The sequence below is a fragment of the Triturus cristatus genome, chromosome 2_2, assembly GCF_964204655.1.
Source record: "Triturus cristatus chromosome 2_2, aTriCri1.1, whole genome shotgun sequence".
Classification (NCBI taxonomy): Eukaryota; Metazoa; Chordata; class Amphibia; order Caudata; family Salamandridae; genus Triturus; species Triturus cristatus.
Window position 1 is genome coordinate 860,481,581 of NC_140582.1, and position 22,347 is coordinate 860,503,927.

Here is a 22,347-nt window from a genome sequence, read left to right on the forward strand (position 1 = left end):
CACTTTACACCAACATCTGGGTAAGAATCAAACTGGCAGGAACACGGTTACACAAAAATTGCCAACAGAACGAGGTCTAAAGTTGGGCTGCGTCCTAGCGCCAAAAGTCTTCAATCTGCACACGGCTGACCTGGGAAAAGCCCTACAAGGCTCAACCCTGCTAACCCTGAAAATTGGACAGCAACATCTACACGTACTCAAGTACGCAGACGACCTGGTGATTCTTATCACACCAGAGTAGGCCTGCAAAGAGGTTTGAATGCACTAAACATCTATAACGAGGCAAACAAGCTAGTGGCTAATCCCTGTAAAACGAAAGTTGTGGTTTTTGGGCAATATCAGAAAAAAGTGGGCTTAAATTGGAGACTGGGCAGTGATAACTTGGCGACAGAAAGAGCATACAACTATCTAGGAGCGTGGCTAAATTATAAAGGAAAGGCAACCCTGCATCAGGTCAAGACACAAGCCAAAATAAAAGCATTATCTATGAATTGTGCAAGCTACAGGGCAAATTACATAGCCCTACTATGGAACCTATAAGGACAATTACAAAATCAAAATTGCTCGCAGTAGCAGGATATGCATCACATGCATTGCCTGGGAAGATGGAAAAGATCATGGAAAAAGTCCAATGCTAGTGTTACAAAAGGCTATTCGGGCTTCCCAAATACACACAAAATGCCTTGATCCGTCTAGAGTTTTACCTGGTACAACAAAAATATGAATGTAGGAGCACTCTGGTAAAGAACAAGTTACTTACCTTTGGTAACAATATATCTGTAAGAAACATAGGTTAGTTATAGATTCCTTACCTTAGAATTACCCCCAGTTGTTAGACTGGATCCGGAAAGTTTTTTGTCAGAAGGTGGTGCGCGTCGGAAGGTGGCGTCGGTCGACTCTGCGTTCGTCGTTGGCATCGTGGTCACCAGGATGACGTCAGTTCTGTATACGACTTTCCACACCAGAAGCGCAGAGCCATGCAAGACACTGACCACTGGTGCACAAAACTAGGGCCCTGAAAGGAAGTCCTTAACCCTAGAAGTCAGTTCGCAGAACGGGGAGGATGGGTAGGGCGGTAAGGAATCTATAACTAACCTATGTTTCTTACAGATATATCGTTACCGAAGGTAAGTAACTTGTTCATCTGAAAGAAACAGTTAGTTATAGATTACTTACCTTAGAATAGATACCCCAGCAATACCAACCCCAGAGGTGGGTCTGCGAACTAGGTTCACACCAGAAAGTCCCGGAGAACAGAACGGCCAAAGAAGCCGTCTCGCCGGACTTGGCTGTCCAGGCAGTAGTGTTTGGTGAACATGTGCAGCGATGTCTGTCCACGTAGCTGCCTGCCAGATGTCATAAAGGGGGACTCCCCGTCCCAAAGAAGTGGTAGCTGCCGTTGCCCTGGTGGAATGGGCGCACACTGGAGGCTCCTTCTTTGCCAAAGAATAGCAAGCTTTGTTGCACAGAACGACCCACCTGGAGATGGTCAGTTTGTGCACGGCTCGACCCTTCTTAGTGCCCACGTAACCAACAAAGAGCTGGTCATCCACCCAGAATTGTTTGGTGCGATCAAAGTGGAAGGAAAGCGCACGTTTATGGATCCAAGCGGTGGAGCCTCTCTTCCTCTTTTGAAGGATGCAGAGGCAGAAAGAAGGTGGGCAAAGTAATGGTAAGAAGTAACCACCCTAGGTAGAAAGGAAGGTCTAGTTCTGAGGAAGACTTTGTCCAGATGGACAGCCAGAAAGAGAGGCTTGGAAGAAAGAGCTTGTAGCTCACACACCCTGCGCGCAGAGGTGATGGCCACCAGAAGGGCAGTTTTCAAAGTTAGAAGCCTGAGAGGACAGTTATGTAGTGACTCAAAAGGAGCGCACATAAGATATGTAAGAACCAAGATCAAGTCCCACTGGGGCATTACGAAGGGAACAGGAGGAAAAAGAGGAGTAATGCCCTTAAGGAAGCAATTTACAACAGGGGACTTAAAAAGAGAAGGCTGATCAGGAAGCCTAAGGAAGGCTGAAATGGCAGAGAGGTAGCTCTTTAGAATGCCTAGAGCAGAGCCCTGCTGGGCCAAAGAAATGAGGAACAAGAGAACCTCAGAAAGAGGGGCGGAAAGGGGATCCACGGCCTTTGCTGTGCAGCATGCCACAATTCGTTCCATCTGCAGGCGTATACTGTCTTAGTGGAGGGAGGCATGGCTGCCAAGATAACATCACAGACTTCAGGAGGTAGGACAAACGACTTCAACTGCGGCCGCTCAATCTCCACGCAAGGAGGTGGAGGCTGGACAGAGTCACATAGAGGACCGTCCCCTGCTGCTGGGACTGAAGATCCTCCCGAAGAGGCAGTCTGATCGGAGAATCGATGGCCATGTTGAGCAGCTTGGGATACCAGACTCTTCTTGCCCAATCCGGAGCCACAAGAATGACTTGGGCCCGGTTGCGCTTGATCTTCTTCAGCACTCTGGGCAGAAGTGGTATAGGCGGAAAGGCCATAGAAGACAGCAACTCCACTTGCGTCGAAAAGCATTGCCTAGTGAGTGCCGCCTTGGAAATTCCAACGCGCAGGATAGCTGACACTGTGCATTCTCTTCTGTGGCGAATAGATCTAACCAAGGCTCTCCTTCCTTGCGAAAGAGACCTTGCACCACCTCCGTGTAAAGACGCCATTCGTGATCCATCATGCACCTGCAGCGGAGCTCTTCCGCCCTGGCGTTCAGGGAACCTGCCAGGTGTTGAACCACCAGGGATATGCCCCGATGTTCCAGCCATGTCCAGAGGCGGAGGGCCTCCTCACATAGGGTCCACGACCCCACCCCGCCTTGTTTGTTGCAGTACCACATGGCGGTAGTGTTGTCCGTGAACACCTGCACTACTCTCCCAGGACAGAGGGAAGGAATGCTTTGAGTGCAAGACGATTCGAATGAAGCTCCAGAAGGTTGATGTGGAGCTACTACGCCTCTGATCTCCGCCTCCCCCATGTGGTCGCCCCATTCCAGAAGTGATGCATCCGTCACCACTGTGAACTCTGGTTGGGGAAGGGAGAAGGATCTGCCGTCGACCCAATCCTGGTTCGTTAGCCACCACTGCAATTGGTGTGCAGTGCCCTCCACGCTCTGGACGCAATCGGACAGGTTCCCCTGATGTTGTGCCCACTGGAACTTCAGGTCCCACTGCAGAGCCTGATTATGCCATCTGGCATGGTCCACCAGCAAGATGGAGGAGGCCATCAGGCCCAGTAGACTGAGGGTCATCCTGACCGAAACCCAGGATAGAGGTTGAAAGATCGGAATCATAGCCCGAACATCCCGGACTCGCTGTTCGGGAGGATAGACCCGAAACTGCATCACGTCCAGAACCGCTCCGATGAAAAGGAGCTACTGAGAGGGAGTCAGGTGTGACTTCGGCACGTAAACTGAAAACCACAGCCAATGCAGGAGGTCGGCCATAGTTTGGAGGTGGGAGACGACAGCCTGGGGTGAGCCCGCCTTCAACAGTCAGTCGTCGAGATAGGGGAAGACTGGAACCCCTGCTCTGCACGGATGAGCTGCAACCACCGCTTTCGTGAACACCGAGGGGCTCTGATAAGGCCAAAGGGGAACACAGTAAACTGAAAGTACTCGTGGCCTACCGTGAACCGCAGGTAGCGCCAGCGGGCCGGCAGGACAGGGATGTGAAAATAAGAGTCCCGTAAGTCCAACGCTTCCATCCAGTCTCCACAGTCGAGGGCAGACAGGACCTGCGCTAGCATCAACATTTTGAACTTCTCCTTCCGGTGGAAGCGGTTGATGTTCCTGAGATCCAAGATAGGACGCAGGCCTTTGTCCTTCTTGGGCAGCAGAAAGTAGTGGAAATAGCAACCAGGACCTACTTCTGGGACAGGAACTCGCTCGATGGCCCCCTTGGGCAAGAGTGCCGAAACTTCCTGTAGGAGAAGGGCCAGATGATCCCCCGACATGCGATGGTACTGAGGTGGCATGGCTGGAGGGGTAGTCTTGAAGGGGACGGAGTAGCCCCTTCGGACTATTTGCAAAACCTACCTGTCTGACGTGATGGTGCGCCAGTGGGGAAGGTGATAGTGAATCCTGCCGCCCACTGGCGATTGGTGGTCCTGAAAGGACAGTCTAGGAGGGTTTGGAGGCTGCTGCAGAGGGGGCTGTGGTGGACTGGCCCACCCACAGAACTACGGTGGTGGTTCCCATGTCACCAGTCGCGCAGTGGCTGAACAGCTTTCGCTGGCCTGTGGTTCTGGGCGTAACGTGGTGGGCACCCCTTCCTTAGCCATGACTGCGCAGGGAGGGTGGTGGAGAGGCCCAAGGACATGGCCGTAGCCCGAGAGTCCTTAAAGCGCTCTAGTGCATTGTCAGCTTCATCACCGAAGAGGCGACAGACATCAAAGGGCATGACCATAAGGGTGGATTGGACATCCCCTGAAAAAACAGTCTACTTCAACCAGGCGTAGGGCTACCGACGTGGAAATCGTCCTGCCTAGTGAGTTGGTGGTATCCAGCCCACAGCGAATGGTTAATTTTGCTGCGTCTCTCCCTTCGGCAACAGCCCGATAGAGTACGGCCTGGGCCTCCTCTGGGCACTGAGGCAGCACTTGCTAAACCGTGTCCCACACAAAGTGGGTGTAACGGCCCAACAGACATGCAGTGTTTACCGACCGCAGTCGTAAGCTGGAGGAAGAAAACATCTTCCCAAGATGGTCCATCTTTTTGGATTCCTTATCAGGTGGAGCGGTAGGGAATGCGCCCTTGGTGGAGGCTTGGACCACCAAGCTCTCAGGGGTGGGGTGTTGGGAGAGGATAGTGGGGTCGGTGGGGGCCGGCGGTGGCGTCGGACAATCATCCTATCCACAGGGGCCCCTGTGTTGGGCTTGGCCCAGGTGCCCAAAAGGATGTCTGTCAGGGTTTCATTAAACTGCAACAGGGGCTCCGAAGAGCTCGCTGCCGGTTGAAGCACCTCTGTCAGGAGGTTAGTCCTGACTGCCACCGTAGGTAGCTCGAGGTGGAGACCTTCAGCTGGCCTACGCAACACCACTGCGTAAGACGCTCCCTCCTCCGTTGCCACGGTAGGAGGAGACAACATGCCACGGTCTGGTGAGGTATCCAGACCACTGGCTTCCCCCAGTTCCTCTCTCCAGTCCGGTTCATAAACTAACTGGTCAGTTAAAGGGTCTCCAGACCCCTCACAGCCCTCCTCACCCTTCCCTGGCTGCCAATCTGGTCTCAAGGAGCCAGGGTAGAACAGGGGCACAAAAGTACCCGTCTGCGCCAGATCCGGCGTTGGGCGATGCTGGTGGAGCTCCGTGTCTACCTCGAGGTGGAGGCTGGGGTCGACGTCAGCTGGGGACACAGCTGATGCCGGCTGTGGACTTGGTGCCGATGGAATCGGCGCTGGGGGAGGCGTAATAAGGTCGACCGGCGCCGATCCGGATCCAGGCCTGGATCCAAGGGGAACCTGTGTTGCCGAGGCCGGAGCCGCCTGCGTCGTAAGCCCAGGGCCCCCAGCCGAATCCGCGGGGCCTGAAGGCGTGCCGGCGGAGTCAAGCTGCCCAAAGATGCCGTGCATCACTTTGTAAAATTGACGAAGCTGGGCAGAGGTCGCTCCAGGTCCTGGAAAGGGGGGGGAAACCCAAAGTCGACCCTTTGGGCTCCGCATGCGGAGCCGCAGGAGGGGCACAACCCACATCCCCGTTGCGTTGGCCAACGGATAGGAAGTCGAAGAGCGACGATGCTTCTTTGACGACTTCTTGTGCTTTGACTCACCTGACCCAGAGTGCGAAGACTTGGAAGAAGAAGAATGATCGTGGCTCTGCGACCTGTCCCTCGACCTCCTACGCGACCGGGACCTCGAGCGGCACGGAGCAGACTACCGGGCTTCGAGAAGCTTTCGGGACCGCTCCCGCAAACACTACGGGTTCATGGGCCGGAAGTCGGAGCGTGACTTGGGGTCGGGGTCTTGGTCGTGCTCAAGACAGAATAGGCACACGCGGTGCGGATCCGTCACCGACATCAGTCGGCTACAGGAACCGCAAGCCTTGAAGCTGGGCATCCCTCGTGCACCAGGAGTCGATGGACTCAAAAAACAATGTCGACAAAAGGCGAGAAAAAGGTCAGTCAAATAGTGACTGGAGGTACTGCTGTCTCCGGATCAGCGCTTGCTGGCGTGGAAAAAGAAAGAACCGACGTCAGCGCACGTGGGCGGCATCCCGGCGATCACGACGCCAACAACGAACGTGGAGTCGACCAACGCCACCTTCCGATGCTCAGTGGTACTGCTGACGAAAAACTTTCCGGATCCAGTCTGACGCCTGGGGGTAATTCTAAGGTAAGGAATCTATAACTAACTGTTTCTTTCAGATATTCTGGTTTAAAACATTAAAAGCCCAGAAAGGATCCTTCAAGGAGGTACTGAGAATGATATTTGAAAGGGGACCAAATCCATGGCAGAAGTACTGTCTAGAAACTGTGGCTGAGTGGGGTCTCTCCACAGCATGCTGGTCCCAAGAAGAAGTAAACTATTCAGTAATGAAGAAAGCTCTAATTAACCAAACCATCCAGCTATCAAGGAACGCTGACATAGCCAGATTCAAGGACGGTGTAGTGCTGGCAGGCCTAGTGAAAGCATACGAGACACACACAATCCAGCCATACTTGACCAGCTCCCTAGAAAGGAAGTGCCTGAAAAAAATCCAGTTTGCGCACCCAGTGCCACTGCCAATTAAGGAACTGCCACCGGAGAGGTTCGGGTGGAGGACGCTCCCCTGCTGCTGCAATGGAAGATCCTCCCGAATGGGCAACCTGATCGGAGGATCAACACTCATGTTCAGAAGCTCGGGATACCAGGCTCTCTGTGCCCAGTCCGGAACCACAAGAATGACTTGGATCAGATTGTTCCTGATCTTCTTGAGAACACTGGGCAGCAGTGGTATGGGCAGAAAGGCATACAGGAGAACTGAGCTCCACTCGAGGTGAAAAGTCTCTCAGAGAGAGCGGCCTTGGAAACTCTAGTGTGCTAACCTGCTGATATTCCGCGTTCTCGGCTGAGGCGAACAGATCTAACCAAGGCTCTCCCCACTGCTGAAAGAGTCCTTGTGGCACCTCCTTGTGGAGGCGCCATTCGTGATCCGCTAGGCATCGATCACTGAGTTAATTTGCTCTGGCATTCAGGGAACCTGCCAGGTGTTGAACCACCAAGGATATGCCTGGCTGTCCCAGCCATGTCCAGAGACGCAGTGCCTCTTGACAAAGGGTCAACGACCCCACTCCACCATGTTAGTTGCAGTACTACATGGCGGTGGTGTTGTACGGGAACACCTGCACTAGCCTTCCCTTGATGGAGGTCGAGCATGTTATGGTGGAGTCCGTATTGCGCTGGAGAATAGAGTCCTCTGATATCCACCTCTCACAGGTGGCCATCCCATCCCAGGAGTCACTACTGTGAGATCTGGTTGGGGAAGTGAGTGGGGTCTGCCTCTGAACTGTTGCGGTTTGTTAGCCACCAGTGGAGATACTTTGCAGTTCCCTTCGAGATCTGAACCCTGTCCGAGTGATTCCCCTGATACTGCGCCCATTGGAACTTTCGGTTCCACTGCATAGCCGCATATGCTACCTGGCATATGTCACAAGTAGAATGCAGGAGGCCATGAGGCTCAGCAGCCTAAGAGTCAGTCTCATCAAAACCCAGGATAGAGGCTGAAACATCGGTATCATAGCCGAGATAACAACAAGGCAAAGCTGCTTGAGCTGCTGGATTTGTCCGCGGCCTTTGATTCAGTCTCTCACCAGAAGCTAATCCACAGATTGAATGAGATTGGCATACAGGAATTGGCGCTAAAGTGGTTCACAAGTTTTCTAGACCAGCGCACTCAAACTGTTAACTTGGGTCCTTTTCGGTCTCGAACCTTGAAGCTCACTAAGGGGGTACTGCAGGGCTCCTGCCTTAGCCCTACCCTGTTCAATGTGTATGTTGCCCCCCCTTGCTAAGATCATCAGAGAACATGGGTTAACTTCCTACTCCTATGTGAACAACACCCAACTCCTCTTATCTTTTGATAACGATAAAGTCTCGACCAAATCTCTCTTTGCTGAGGGCATGCAAGCAATTTCCGGATGCATGACGGAAAATTTCCTCCAGCTCAATGCAGCCAAAACCGAGATTCTGTTATTTGGCAGTGCTCGACTGGTGGCCCGCAGAGTTTGGAATAGTCCGCACCCCGAAGATCAAGGCTAAAAACCTGGGTGTCCGACTGGACCACTCTCTTACTATGAAAGACCAAGTTATGGCCAGCACCGTTATTGGTTACCACATGCTGAGCTTTCTCCGTAGAGTGTTCCAGATGCTTCCTCTATCAGTCTGCAGTACCTTGATTCAAGCCTTGGTAATCAGCCGCCTTGATGCTCTTCTTGCATCCGCCAACGAATCCCTTCTAAATAGAATGCAGGTGATTCAGAATACAGCAGCTCGCCTGGCTCTTAATATGCCCCACAGAACCTCACCTCGGCCATTGCTGAGGCATCTTCACTGGCTTCCTATCCGCCAGAGAATCAAGTTCAAAATCTGCAGTCTAGTCCACAAAGTACAAAGGAGGCCCAAGCTATCTGGTGGAAAAACTTAAGCTCCATCTACCTAGCAGATCTCCTCGTTCAGGGGGGAAAAGGCCCGCTCGTTGTCATCCACTACAGAAAACTCTGGGCAAAACTTTTGCTCATCTTGCTCCGAAACTCACTACTTGTTGAGCTATGCAAGTGCACCAATCTCCTCCTCTTTAGAAAAGTCCTAAAGACAGACCTTTTCTGTAACGGATTGCTCTGACCTGGCATACTCCTCTCCTACAGCGCGGAGATACCCCTCCTGGGGCGATTCCAGCACTTTATAAATGCCATCATCATCACTATCCTGGACCCAACGCTCGGGAGGATAAGCCCGAAACTGCAGTGTCCAGAACAGCTCAGATGAAAGGGGGTGTCTGATAGGGAGTCAGGTGTGATTTCACCATGCTGACAGTGAACCCATGCGAGTGCAGGAGGTTCGCCATAGTCTGGAGGTGGGAGAGGATAGTCTGTGGCGAGCCTGCCTTCAGCAGCCAGTCGTCGAGGTAGGGGAAGACTGGCACCCTGATCTGTGTAGATGAGCTGCGACCACCGCCATCACTTTGGTGAATACAGATGGGTGCTGGCGAGGCCAAAAGGGAGCCCGGTGAACTGAAAATGCTCCTGGCCTATAATAAACCATCGGAAGCACCGATGGGCAGGCAGGATGGGATGTAAACATAGGCATCCTGCAAGTCCAATGCTGCCATCTGGTCTCCTGGTCCAGGGCAGACAAGACCTGAGCCAATGTGAGCATCTTGAACTTCTCCTTTTTCAGGAAGTAGTTGAGGGCTCTGAGAAGTAAGATAGGATGAAGACCCTTTTCCTTTTTGGGAACAAGAAAGTTGTGGAAATAGCAACCACAGTCTACTTCTGGCACCAGAACCTTCTCTATGGCTTCCTTGACCAAGAGAGCCATGACTTCTTCGCAGAGCAGGGACAAGTGATCCTTTGTCAACTGGTTAAAAGATGTTGGCATAGAAGAAGGGGTAGCCTCGAAGGGAAGGGAGTAACCCCTTCGGATGATCGGCAAAACCCACCTGTTCTGTGTTAGGGACTGCCAGTGGTGGAGGTGATGGCAGATCCTGCCACCAACTGGGCACCCATGATCTAAAAGGGAAAGATTAGGAAGGTTTGGAGGCTGCAACCTCTGGGGGAGGGAGGGTTAGATCAGACCACTGGCTACCCGACCGCACCCTCGTCCACACAAAGGCTGGGAAGCTTGCGCGATTCAGTGGCTGGAATAGAATGGCCGTGGTTGTAAGTCTCTCCCGTGGCCATGAAAGGAGCGAAAGGTAGACTGGGGATGAAATGGGGCAGCTGGGAGGCCCAGGACTTGGCTGTAACCACGAGTCCTTAAAGTGTTCCAGCACAGAGTCTGCCTCGTCTCCAAAGAGATGAGTGCCATCGCAAGGCATGTCCATTAGGGAAGTCTGGATATCCCCTGAAGAGCTAGACGTTCTCTGCCTGGAATGGAATCTGAGGGCCACTGTTGATGAAACCACTCTGCCCAGTGAGTCCGTCGTGTCCAATCCACAGAGTATAGTGAACTTTGCTGCGCATCTCCTGTCTGTAACTGCTTGGGAAAGAATAACCCGGGCCTCCTCCGGGACCTGTGGCAGCACTTGCGCAACCGGTTCCCACAGCGTGTGGGAGTAACGGCCCAATAAGCACGCAGTGTTCACTGACCACAATGCAAAGCTGGAGGGAAGAAAACATTTTCTTCACCCAAGCTGTCCAGCCTATTGGATTCCATGTTCGAGGGAACGGCAGGGAGTGCGCCATGGGAAGTGGAAGCTTGGACCATCAAGCACTCCGGAGTAGGGTGTTGAGTGAGGAAATTTGGTTCCCCTGGAGCGAGGCAGTGGCAGCGTGCAATCATCCTATTCACTGGAGATCCTGTGCTGGGTTTGGATCAGGTCCCCAGAAGGATGTCTGTGAGGGCTTAGTTGAAAGGGGTTCAGGGGAGGAGATTGCCAGTTGCAACACCTCCGTCAAGATGTTGCTCTGCAACTGAAGGTTGAGGACCTCAGCCGCCCTCCATAATATTATTACATATGTAGCGCCCTCCTCCGTAGCAACGGTAGGGGGGAGGAAGCATGCTGGTATCTGGAGACATATCCAATCCGCTGGCAACACCCAGTTCCACAGATCAGTCCAGGTCCTGATCATAATTGTAAATAGTCCAGCGACCCTGCCCATTACTACCCAAGGCCTAGCGCTTCAGAATTGTGCTCCGGCTCCGACCTAGGGCACAGGGGTCCGGAATAAGCGTTGGCTGACGCAGCTCTGTGTCAGATTCGGAGATCATAATAGGGTTAACGCTGCAGGTGGCGCTGTGAACATCAGGGCCAGCGCTTGGTAAGGTCGGAGTGGAATGACTAGATCCATAGGGGCCCATTGGAGCTGGGGCCGGAGCCACCGGTGCAAAACCAGATGGGGCACCCTCCAAGACGGGTTGGGTCGCTCATATATGAGATGTATAGCCTCATAAAAATCTTTAATTTGGCCGGGGGTTGCTCTGGCTCTCGGAAAACTAGGGTGCCACGGAGTCGGAGCGGGTTCCGAGGAACCTTGCCTCCGAAGGCCGATTTTCAGTTTGTCACGTCGGCCAACAGATGAGAAGTCGAAACGTGCTTCAACTTCTTGCATTTTTTGTGTCTCTTACCTGACTGCCCAATGAGTTCAAGTGAAACAAAAAGGACTTTGGACTTCTAGAATGGTCCCAGGACCTTTCTAGAGACCATCACTGCAGCAGAGTTGAAAGCAGCTTCAGGGACTGCCCCCTCAAAGTCTTTGGAGCAATGGCCTGGCAATCTGAGTACGACTTGGAGTCGTGGTCGCGCTTCAGGTACCACAAACAAATGAGGTGTGGGTCTGTTATGGACACGACGTGGTGACAGGTGCCACAGGGTTTGAAACCTGTTTTCCTCATTGACATCCTCGACACACCAGAAGGAAAAAACCTAAAATAAAGTTGAAAAAATTTTGCAAACATCCTGTCAAAAACTGACAGAGGGGTAGCTCTTCTCTCGGATCGGCGCTGGCTGGCACGGAAAGAAAAGAATGGATGTCAGTGCGCTTAGGTAGCACCTATATAGGTGGCAATGACGTCACTTGCGCAGACAACGCAGATGTCCCCATGCAGAGCTGACCGATGTCACCTATCGGCGCACAGGGGTACTGCTCACAAAAAATCTTCTGTTGGATGCCTGGGGAAATTCAAAGGTAAGGAATCTGCAGCTTGAAGTCTCTGTGAGCTGTGTGCGGCAAAGTGCAGCTCGCTAACCTATATAAGTGCCACCCCAACGTGCTGAAATCAGTTTCTTTTTTAGGCTTTCCATGCCAGTAGGGCTGAGCAAAGAAGAGCACGGACCACTGGTGTGTGAAACTAGGGCCCTAATAGGGGAAAGCCCTGAATCTAAAAAATCAGTTCTCAGAGCGGGTAGGATGGGTGGGTTGGTAAAGAACCACCAGCAGAAACCACACTGACCGAGCCACCTACAAATCCGCCCTCAATGGCTACCACCGTCAGCTCAAAGCCACAAAAAAGGAAGCCCGGACCCACCGAATCGAGAACTGCACCACCCAAACCAAGGAACTCTTCGCCATCGTCAGAGAGTTCACATGATCGTCAGCCACCGAAAACTCAAACCCCTCCTCGCAGACACTCTGCAATGCCCTCACCAACGACTTACAGAACAGGATCGCAACCATCTACAGAAACTTTGATCCCCAACCCTCCGACCTCTTCAGCAACCCATTGACACCCACTCACCACCTGGGAACAACTCAGTACACCGAACACAACCAGCCTTATGAACTCCATCCACTCAGGAGTACCCACCGACCCAGGCCGATCACAGCACAAAGACAGCCCTGATCGCCGCAACAGACGACATCCACACCCTACTCGACGAAGGAGAATCAGCTGCCCTGATCTTCTTAGACCTCTCCGCAGCTTTCAACACCTTCTCCCACCTAACACTCATCAATCAACTATGCCAAATTGGGATCACAGACGATTCACTCACATGGATGTCATCCTTCCTCGCGGAACGCAACCGGAGGGTCTACCTCCCTCCTTTCACCTCGCAATCCAAGCACACCATCTGAGGTGTACCCAAAGGCTCCTCCCTCAGTCCAACCCTCTTCAACACCTGCATGACACCACTCGTAGACATCGTCAGATCGCACATTAACATCATCTCCTACACCGAAGATACCCAGCTCGTCCTCTCGCTCTCAGCAGACCCTACCTCGATGAAGACCAAATTCCACAACTGTAAAAAGAAAGCCTTGAAGGACAACTGCCTAAAGCTTAACACAGACAACACCAAAGTTCCGATTCTCGGCAGACACACCACCCTCTGGAACGACTCGTGGTGGCCGGTGGTGACCCACCCTGTGCCGTAAGACCATATCCTTAACCTCGGTATCATCCTGGACCGCGACCTCTCCATGAAACTTCAGGTCAATGTCATTTCCTCAGCCTGCTTCCACACGCCATGCAAAGTCTTCAGGTGGCTCCCCATCAGCACCAGGAAAATGGTGAAACAGGCCCTCATTGCCAGCCGACTAGACTATAGCAACGCACTCTATGCGAGCCCCCCACCGAACTCATGCAAAGACTACAGATGATCCAGATGGAGCTGCCAGACTGATCTCCAACCTACACAAGGGGGCACACATCACCCAGCACCTGAAGGACCTCCACTGGCTCCCCGTTGAGAAGAGATGTTGTTTTAAGCTTCTGACCCAACCTATAAAGCACTCCACGACCAAGGAACTGTCTACATGAACCACCGCCTGCACTTCCACCAATCTACCAGGAATTTTCGCTCCACACATCTCGCCCTCACGCAGATACCACGTATACGCCGCTACCACTTCTCTTATCTCACCTCCAATGCCTGGAATGCCCCCCCCACTCCTTCGTCTCTGCACCGCACTCTTGCTGACCCACTTAAGTAAGGGACTCAAGCCCTGGCTTTTCGACTGATACCTGCAGCACCTGGGTACCCTCTAGGATGATAAGCTGCCCTATACAAGTACTTGATTGCTAGACAGAGTCTCTGCCAGAGAAGGTTAGTAACTTGTTCATCTGATAGGGACTTCTAGCCACAGATTCCTTACCTTAGAACAGATACCCAAGCAATACCTCCACGGAGGTGGGTCTGCAAATAAATCTCATACGAAAAAGTCTTGCAGGACCGAACGGGAAAAATGCCATTACTATGGACCCAACAGTCCAGGCAGCAGTGTTTGGTAAACATGTACAGAGACGCCCAAGTTGCTTGCTGGCAGATGACTGGGACTCCGCCTGCTAAAGAAGAGGTCACAGATTTGGCTCTGGTGGAATTAGCAGGCAAATTCTCAGGGGGTTGCTTCTTGCCCAATGAGTAACAGATTTGGATACAGAGCATGATCCATCGAGAGATGGTCCATTTCTGCACAGCCTTACCTTTCTGGGCTCAGACATTATCCATGAAGAGATGGTCATGTACCTGGAACTCTTTTGTGTGGTAAAGGTAGCACGATAACACTCCTTTTGAGTCCAGCGGTGAAGTCGCTCCTCTTGTTTAGGGAAATGAGTTGGAGTGTAAAAGGTAGGCAGGGTAATGGACTGGCCTACATGGAACAGGGTCACTGGTAAGAAGGAGGCTCAAGTTTGAAGGACCAGCTGCTCCCAGCACAATGAAACATAAGAAGGGTGCACTGATAGCGCTTGCAACTCGCTAAACCCCCTGGCTAATGTTTTTGCTTCAAGAAAGGCTGTCTTAATGGGTAATTATATAGCGGCTCAAAGAAAGCGCACATCAGGTAAGTAAGAACCAGGTAGAGGTCCCACTGAGGCATAATGAATGGGGAACGTGGGAAACATATGTTGGAGACCTTTCAAAAATCTATGTAAAGTAGTGGACTTAAATGAGGATAGCTAATCTGGCAACTGCAGAAATGCTGCAATGCCAGGAAGATAGCCTTTCAAGGTTCTCAAAGCAAATTACTGAATGGCCAGGATGTGAATAAACTTGTGAAAGGGGAGCAGATGGGGGGGGGGTTAACCTGTTTTTCTGCACACCAGGCCGCAAACTTGCTCCAACAGCAGGAGTATACCGTCTTCGTGGAGGGACATCTGGCTGCCAAAATAACATTACAGATTTCAGGCGCAAATTCAAAAGCTGTCAACTGTCGCTGCTCAAGGGTTCTGTCAAGCGTTGACAGAACCCTCCCCTGATGTTGCGACAGAAGAACCTCCAGAAGAGACAACCTGATTGGAGGACTGATGGACATGCTCAAAAGCTCAGGATACCAGACTCTCTATCCCCAATTCAGAGTCACAAGAATGACTTTGAGCCCAGTCATTCCTGATCTTCTGGAGAACTTTGGGCAGGAATGGTATTGTTAGAAAGGTGTACAGGAGCGCTGAGCTCCACTCGAGATGGAAAGCGTCTCTGAGCAAGAGCCGCCTTGGAAACTATAATGTGCAGAACAGCTGACATTGCATGTTCTAGGCGGTGGCAAACAGATCTAACAAAGGCTCTACCCAGTCTTGGAAGAGACCTTGCACCACCTCCGGGTGGAGACATCATTCGCGATCAGCAAGGCATCGACAGCTAAGTTTGTCCGCTCTGGTATTCAGAGAGCTTGCCAGATGTTGAAGCGCCAGGAAAATGTTGTGACATTCCAGACATGTCCAGAGGAGTAGAGCTTCTTGAGAAAGGATCCACGACCCCACCCTGCCCTGTTTGTTGCAGTACTACATGGCGGTGGTGTTATCCATGAACATCTGCACTAGCCGTCCCTTAATAGAGGGTAGAAAGGCTATCAGTGCCATCCAGACCAAACAGAGCTCACACAGGTTTATGTGGAGTCCTAATTCTGCTGGAGACCAGAGTCCTCTGATCTCCACCTCTCACAGATGACCACCACAGACCGGTTGGGGAAGGGAGAGAGGTCTTCCACTGACCTGATCGCGGCTCGTCAGCCACCACAGCAGATCTTTTGCAGTGCCTTCCGAGATCTGGACCAAATCGTAGCGATTCCCCTGATGCTGCACCTATTGGGACTTCAGGTCCCACTACAGAGCCCGCATATACCAGTGGGCATGCATTACAAGCATGATGTAGGAGGCCCTGAGGCCCAGCAGCCTCAGAGTTAGTCTCAACTAAATCCAGGCTAGAGTCTGAAACACCAGTATCGTAGCCTGAATATCCTGGACTCGCTGCTGGAAGGAAAAGCCATAAGATGTTGTGTGTCCAAAACAGCTCTGATGAAAGGGAGCATCTGAGAAGGAATTAGGGGAGGCTTTGGCATGTTGATAATGAAGGACAGCAAGTGCAGGAGATCCACCATAGTCTGGAGGTGGGAGACATCTGCCTGGGGCGAGCCTGCCTACAATAGACAATTGTCGGGATAGTGAAGGCTGACACCCCGATCTCCACAGATGAGCTGCAACCACCGCCATTACCTTAGTAAACACCTGAACAGGGCTGGTAAGGCCAACAGGGAGCACTGCAAATTGAAAGTGCTCGACATCCACCATGAACCACAGGTAACGTCTGTGGACAGGCAGGATGGGAATGTGGAGGTATGCATCCTGCTAGTCCAATGATACCATCCAGTCTCCCAGGTCCAGGGCAGACAGGACTTGAGAGAGCGTGAGCATTTTGAATTTCAGGAAGAAATTGAGAGGGCGCAGGTCTAGGATAGGACAATGGCCTCCGTCCTTCTTGGGCAACGGAAAGATGCAGGAACAACAACCACAGCCTACTCCTAATGCCGGCACCCTCTCTATGGTTCTCTAGACTTATGAGGTTAATACCCAAGATAGCAGAAGGCCAGATCAAAGTGGGGCCTGGTCAGGATCTTAGACATTATTCTGCTAGGGACAATGGCAAAGCATTTTCCAATTCTGCCATAGCGCGTCTGACAGCTGTATTGGGTGCGTCATGCACATGCTTCATTAATACAATTCACACTCTCCCGGGACACAGACCATGGTGACCGCAAACAGTGGTGGGCGGACAGGAATCCTGTCACACGAGGACGCTTTCCAGCGCGGACATCGTTGCAATTGTGTCCAGATATCAATCTGGGTAATTATCAGCATGTCATCATTTTACCAACCCTTCTGCCTTCTCACTGTGTTTTTCTATATGGCACTCCAATTTCAACTGAGTTTTACTAACAGGCAACTTCTCAGGCATAAATTGTGTACTGATGATGATCCCCCGACCTTAGTTGGGATCAAAACGTTGTCGACTTTAGTGTCTTGACTTTCATTGTTTAATTTATATTCTTTATGAGCAAAGATACTTTGCAATTGTGACTTACTGATTGTGCATTTATTTTTCAGTCACTCAAACATATAATGCCCAAGGTCTGGAAATCTCATGTTTCTGCCACTTATTTGTTTTGATTTTATGGTTTTGAATTATTGTTCGGTTGAATAAATGACCTATTTCTTCATTTGGAGAGGACAAACGTAGTTTTCATTGTATTTCTATGTTTCACTGATTATCACTTTTGTAAGGGACCATTGTTTTTGTTATAGACCTTTAGAAAGGGTGCATTTTCTTACTTTGCCATTCTGTGTCACTGCCTGCCTGTGGAATCCACGTCTGGTTTAGACTGACAGGCTGTTTGTGCATTCATTCTAGACAGTCACACAAAGGGAGCTAAGGTGTGCCCTGATTATCCTGAACGGCCCATCACCAGGCTGATGGGCCTTCCTGAACTAGAGTGATGGGAGGAGAGGTCACCGACACCTGAATAGGGCTGTGCCTGACCTAACACAAAGCCTTCTCTCCCCCCCCAATGTAGTGTGTCAGGAGCCAGGCCAGGGCTAGGCAGGGCCTTGTGCACTACAAAGACTATCCTTTGAAGTCTGCCTAATTCAAAGGCAGAAACTGGTATGATTACTGGAGATATGACCCCACATTTTTGGAACACTTCTGGACTAAGAGGAGAGTCTGCCAGGAAGAAGAGCTGGAGAAGCTGTAGGAAGGGAACTGCCACTCTGCTTGTTGCTGTGTTGTACTGCGGGCAGTGAAAGGACTGGACTCTGTTTTCGTGTATCCTGCTTGCCAAGGTTCTGATCTGTCAAGTGGTGCCAATTCTAGTTCTATGCCCTTGGAGGTGGCTTTGCTGCAAAGAAGAGAAGAAAATCTATGCATCGCCCTTCAGCACCTATTTTTCCTGACGCAGCACTGCCATGCAGGTAAAAAAGCAAAGCATCGACACAGTGTGGCCGAAGAAACGACCCAGCTCCTGCCGGGTGTGCAAAAGATAACGTAGCCCGAGTCCAGTGCACCGTGTCTCCGAACTCCGAGACGCCCGCTCTGACTCCGATACAGGCCACGATATGCAGCTGAAGAAATTAACGCATTACCTGCTGGCGGCTGGGAAAATCGACGCAGTGTCTATTTCGCTGCTGCTGCATTGACCCTAGCGCATCTTGGTTTTCCACGCAACGCACCTTTGCGCCAAGTTCTCCATCGATGTTGCCTAGCAGTAAGGAACAGAGGCCACATGTCTAAAGCTCGACACATCACCTTCCCTCACAGTAAGGAATTGACGCATCACCTCCCCCCTGCCCACAAGGAATCGATGCCGCGCCTCCTCTGACAGCAAGAAATCGACGCATCACTTTCTCTGCACCACAGCAAGGAATCGATACATCACCTCCCCTCGCAGTAAGGAATCAATACATCACCTCCCCTGGGAGGAAGGAATCAACGCATCGCTTTGTTTTCCGGCATCTCATCTCCCCTGCACGTTTTCATCTTTGATTTTGATGCATCCCAGGTACTTTGTACTAAAAAGCGACATCTGTAGTTTCCTATGGACTGAACTGTTTGAACCCTTTTAAAGTGATATCTTTGGTTGTGTATGTTGGATTTTTGTTTTATTCAAATCAATGTTATTTTTCTAAACTAGTGTGGTGTCAATTTGTAGGGTTTTCACTGTCTTACTGTGTGTTTATGTACAAATGCTTTACACATTGCCTCTGACATAAGCCTGATAGCTCGGGCCTAGCTATTAAGGGAGTGAGCAGGGGTTATTTTAGCTGTGTAATCTCCTTGCCCTGACTAGAATAAGGGTCCCTACTTGGACAGGGCGAAAGCAATTGTCCACTAGTAACCCCCACTTTTAACAGTTGCTCTTCATTTAGCTTGGAGTAATGAAACAGCAGCAAATCTTCTGACTGTCTTTGGCATATCTTGCACACAGGCCAGAAGGGCAATCAGCAGAGTTGCTGAGCTATCCACATCTAACATCATTGTCAAGGTTGAGAAACAGCTACTCCAATATGCCTGTATCTCTGGACATTTCCAGGCTACATGTATAAAATCCATCATTCGATGTTGACACCTATGGCACATTGGATGTTGGTATGGGTCCAGCATGTGCGAAAACAGCAGTGTACAATAATAGCGAAGTAATATGTTGGATGTTAAAAAGTTTGCATCAACTTAATGGATCATTTATATCTTCACACACACAGGTAAAATGTCTAGAACCTTGTAGGTAGTACGATTACTCAGGAAGCTGAATGCTGACTGCGGAAACCTGTACTAGCGAGAAGGCTCAGCATCTTTCCTAACCTTCCACTGTAATTCATAAATTCACAGTAGGCAATTTGGTTTGTGGAGTGTGCTATACAAATGCAAAAACATTTAATATATGTAAAACCAAACAATTATCAGGATATTTTGTATGCAAGTTTAAGCTACATAAATCAATGCTCTAACAACAGCCAATAGCTAGTAGGAGTGTCAAAGACCGAGAAGAAAACCAGTAAGCTGAATCCAGAGAAACATTTGCACGCTACCACTTAACTTTCTCCATATGAAGACCTGTCAATATAGTAGTCCCTTTTAATTTTTTCTTACTTTCACCATATATGAATATGACTTTTCAGTCTTCCCATCTAATAGTGCTTTGTAATAGGACTAGATTTTATGTTCAAAGGTACAGAGATCCCTGGGTAATTACCGACATTGTAATTTAAGAAAAAGATTTGTATGCTTACTTTCCATTCAGTACAGCCACACCAACTGTACTCCGTGGAGTTGACATGCTTGCAACAAAATTCCACTGACGGGCCTGCGGATCCCATCTCTCTACTGTGTTCAGATAGCTCCATCCATCGTGCCCACCAACAGCATACATAGGGCCTTCCAAAACAGCGACCCCTTAAAAAAATAATATATATATATTTTAATATGACAACAGGTGAATTCTAGTCTTTATACCACTTGATCTGGTGATGGCAGCAAAGTGATACAGCGAACAGTGATGTAAGGAAAATTAAAAACATTTAATCAATTTCAGTAATTCAAGAGAGGGTTATGTAGGAAAGTGCCCCTTTTTGACATGGTCACCTCCACTTTTCTTCTGGTCATTGATGTGACTTTCACTGGAAGTGCACTGGGTTGCTGCTAACCAGGTCCCCAGTGCCAGATCTCTTCCCAAAACTGTACAATTGTTCCCCCAATTGGCAATGCCTTCAGCACTCTCTATAAGCCCTGAGTAAACTCCTGGGAACTGATGGCCTTCAAAAGAGCATCTATATTGGATTATCGCTGCTGCCATGACCTTTTCCTTCAATGGATAGTGATAAAGCCTTGTCATGTTAGGTGGGTGATCTGCTTGAGATGTGAAGTTTGCCTTTCTAGGGGCGCGATCCAGCTTAATTGGGCCATCTCGGTTTTCCAAAACAGAGCACGAGTATGTGTAAAGTCTTCGATGTCCACGCCTTCAAAAGCACAAGAAACACCTGTATTCTCGGATTACTTCTCCTTGACCTATTCTCTATGTCTACATAGTTTTCTTGTAGGAGGATATTTTGTTCCTGGAGTGTAAGCATTTTGCCTTCAGCAAATTCCAGTTCTTCCTATAGACCGTCATTGGATTCCTCAACGACAATTTTTGTTTGCCCTAACCGTCGACTTTTCCCTAGGCCAACTGTAATTTCAAATTATGGTTGTCCCGTTTGGTAGCAAAGTCTTCTCCTAATTCCAGAAAGAGGTCTTCCAAGTATTGTCTTGTGACCGGATGGCCATCTGAGCTACACTCGTGGTGTAAGTCATCATTTTCAGCCTGCAGCTTTTCCATTGTTTCATGCTTGCTTGCCATTGTCATGGGTGGTATAGATCTGTCCAAGAGGTCTATAGAGGACTGGTCTTGCTTATTTTTCGTAGAGGCCTTATCTGCTTACCATAAACCTGGGAGGGAGGGTCTGACCAGACAATCCCAGGTTTTTTCTTGTTTAGCCGATTTCTTACTAGTCAGAGCCAAGGCCTCATGGGGGCCGATGGTTGCATGTAGTTACAATGATCTTGAGAGCCGATTTGTCAGCAGTGCACTTATCGTTGAAGCAGTAGGAAGATGTTTAGATGAAATGGACTTGTGGGTGCCTGGCCTTTATCACATTGTGGTACACGTTTTGGACCATTACATGGAGCTCGCGCTGATGCTCTGTCTGGGTGGTTGTGAGCAAGTTCTTTCTCCCAGCTCCACAGGCCTCCACGGGACAAGCAGTTGTGGTTTGTTTTTCTTAATGGGCCCCGTTTTCTGTGGCTGTGTGCTATGGGTGCCTACCTCTTTCCCATCAAGCCTACCGCACATTCAGGGTGGAGGTCCAAGGTCCGAGGCCTAGAGTGTCAGTGTGTTGTCCAAGCCATCTCAGTCCAGCTACTATTCGCTAAACTGCCCTCAAAGGTGCCCACTGCCACTGGTTGGGGATCGTGGCCTACACAGAAGGAACTCTGAGAGGTGGGGTCTGACATTCAGTGCTTCAATATATTTCCGTCTGTCAACTGTAAGACCTTGTCCCCTGCACAGCCTGAGGTATGTAAAGCAACTCTGGATGAGAAGAACCTAGCTGAGCTTCCCTATGGTTTGGAATGCTGTTTTAGGCCTCCATCTTGTCTCATTCAGTTTGAGGCAGGACCGGCACTGCTCCAATCTCCTCCAAGCTGCATTTTCACAGCTCCATCTCTATACTGGGCAAAGGCTGCCCTCATCGGTCCCTGTCAGTGTCGTCCACAACCATGGGCAGCACGATGGCTAAAGATTAGTATATGTGAAGGGCAGAGTGCACAGATTCAAGCCTCACCACTCTGCAAACCTGGCTACAACCCTGCATTCCTTTTATAGGTAAGATTCCACAATAGCAGTAATATGAGCAGGATGTAAATCGATCTGATGTCTTAGAAACTGCAGAATCCTAGTCCTGAGTCTCTCATTTATACTACTATGGAAGATCTAGTTTGGAGAGAAATCTAAGGTTATATGAATTCAGATGAAAATATTTAATCAACTGTTTGTAAAGATGAAGAGATTATAATAGGAAAAGAGCATATTTGTGATGGTCACTTGAAATGGCTAACAGAGCTGAAATCCGTTTACATAATATTTCTCTGTATATTCTCACGTCTATAGATCCAATGTACAAGATACATTTTTTTTTGTAATTTTCCATTGAAGAATATAACATTTTGCAAGTTGATTTTATCCATTTAAACTCCCAACATCACAGAAAGGTTGGATGAACAAAAAGTAAATGTAAACAGCCCAGCAAATCGAGCTTGACAAAAAACTGAAAGCAAAATGAGAGCAGTGCTAAAGTAAAAACTACAAGAAAGGGTGTAGGTAGCTGGACCCAAATTTGCTGCAATCGGGCTCCAGCTCAGGCCAGATATTTCTGCCACTTCATTCGGACCAAAGATCTCCTTGTCAGC

General features: G+C 50.0%; 1 protein-coding gene across 17 annotated transcripts in view; it reads right to left on the bottom strand.

Annotated features, from left to right (window-relative positions):
- KLHL5 (kelch like family member 5) overlaps positions 1 to 22,347 on the bottom strand; it is a 592,018-nt gene that overhangs the window by 114,636 nt on the left and 455,035 nt on the right. For all 17 annotated transcript variants that reach the window (XM_085642266.1, XM_085642267.1, XM_085642263.1 and 14 more), the window contains one exon: positions 19,635 to 19,797. In XM_085642266.1, the coding sequence (XP_085498392.1) occupies positions 19,635 to 19,797 (163 nt within the window). The remainder of the gene's footprint in view (positions 1 to 19,634; positions 19,798 to 22,347) is intronic.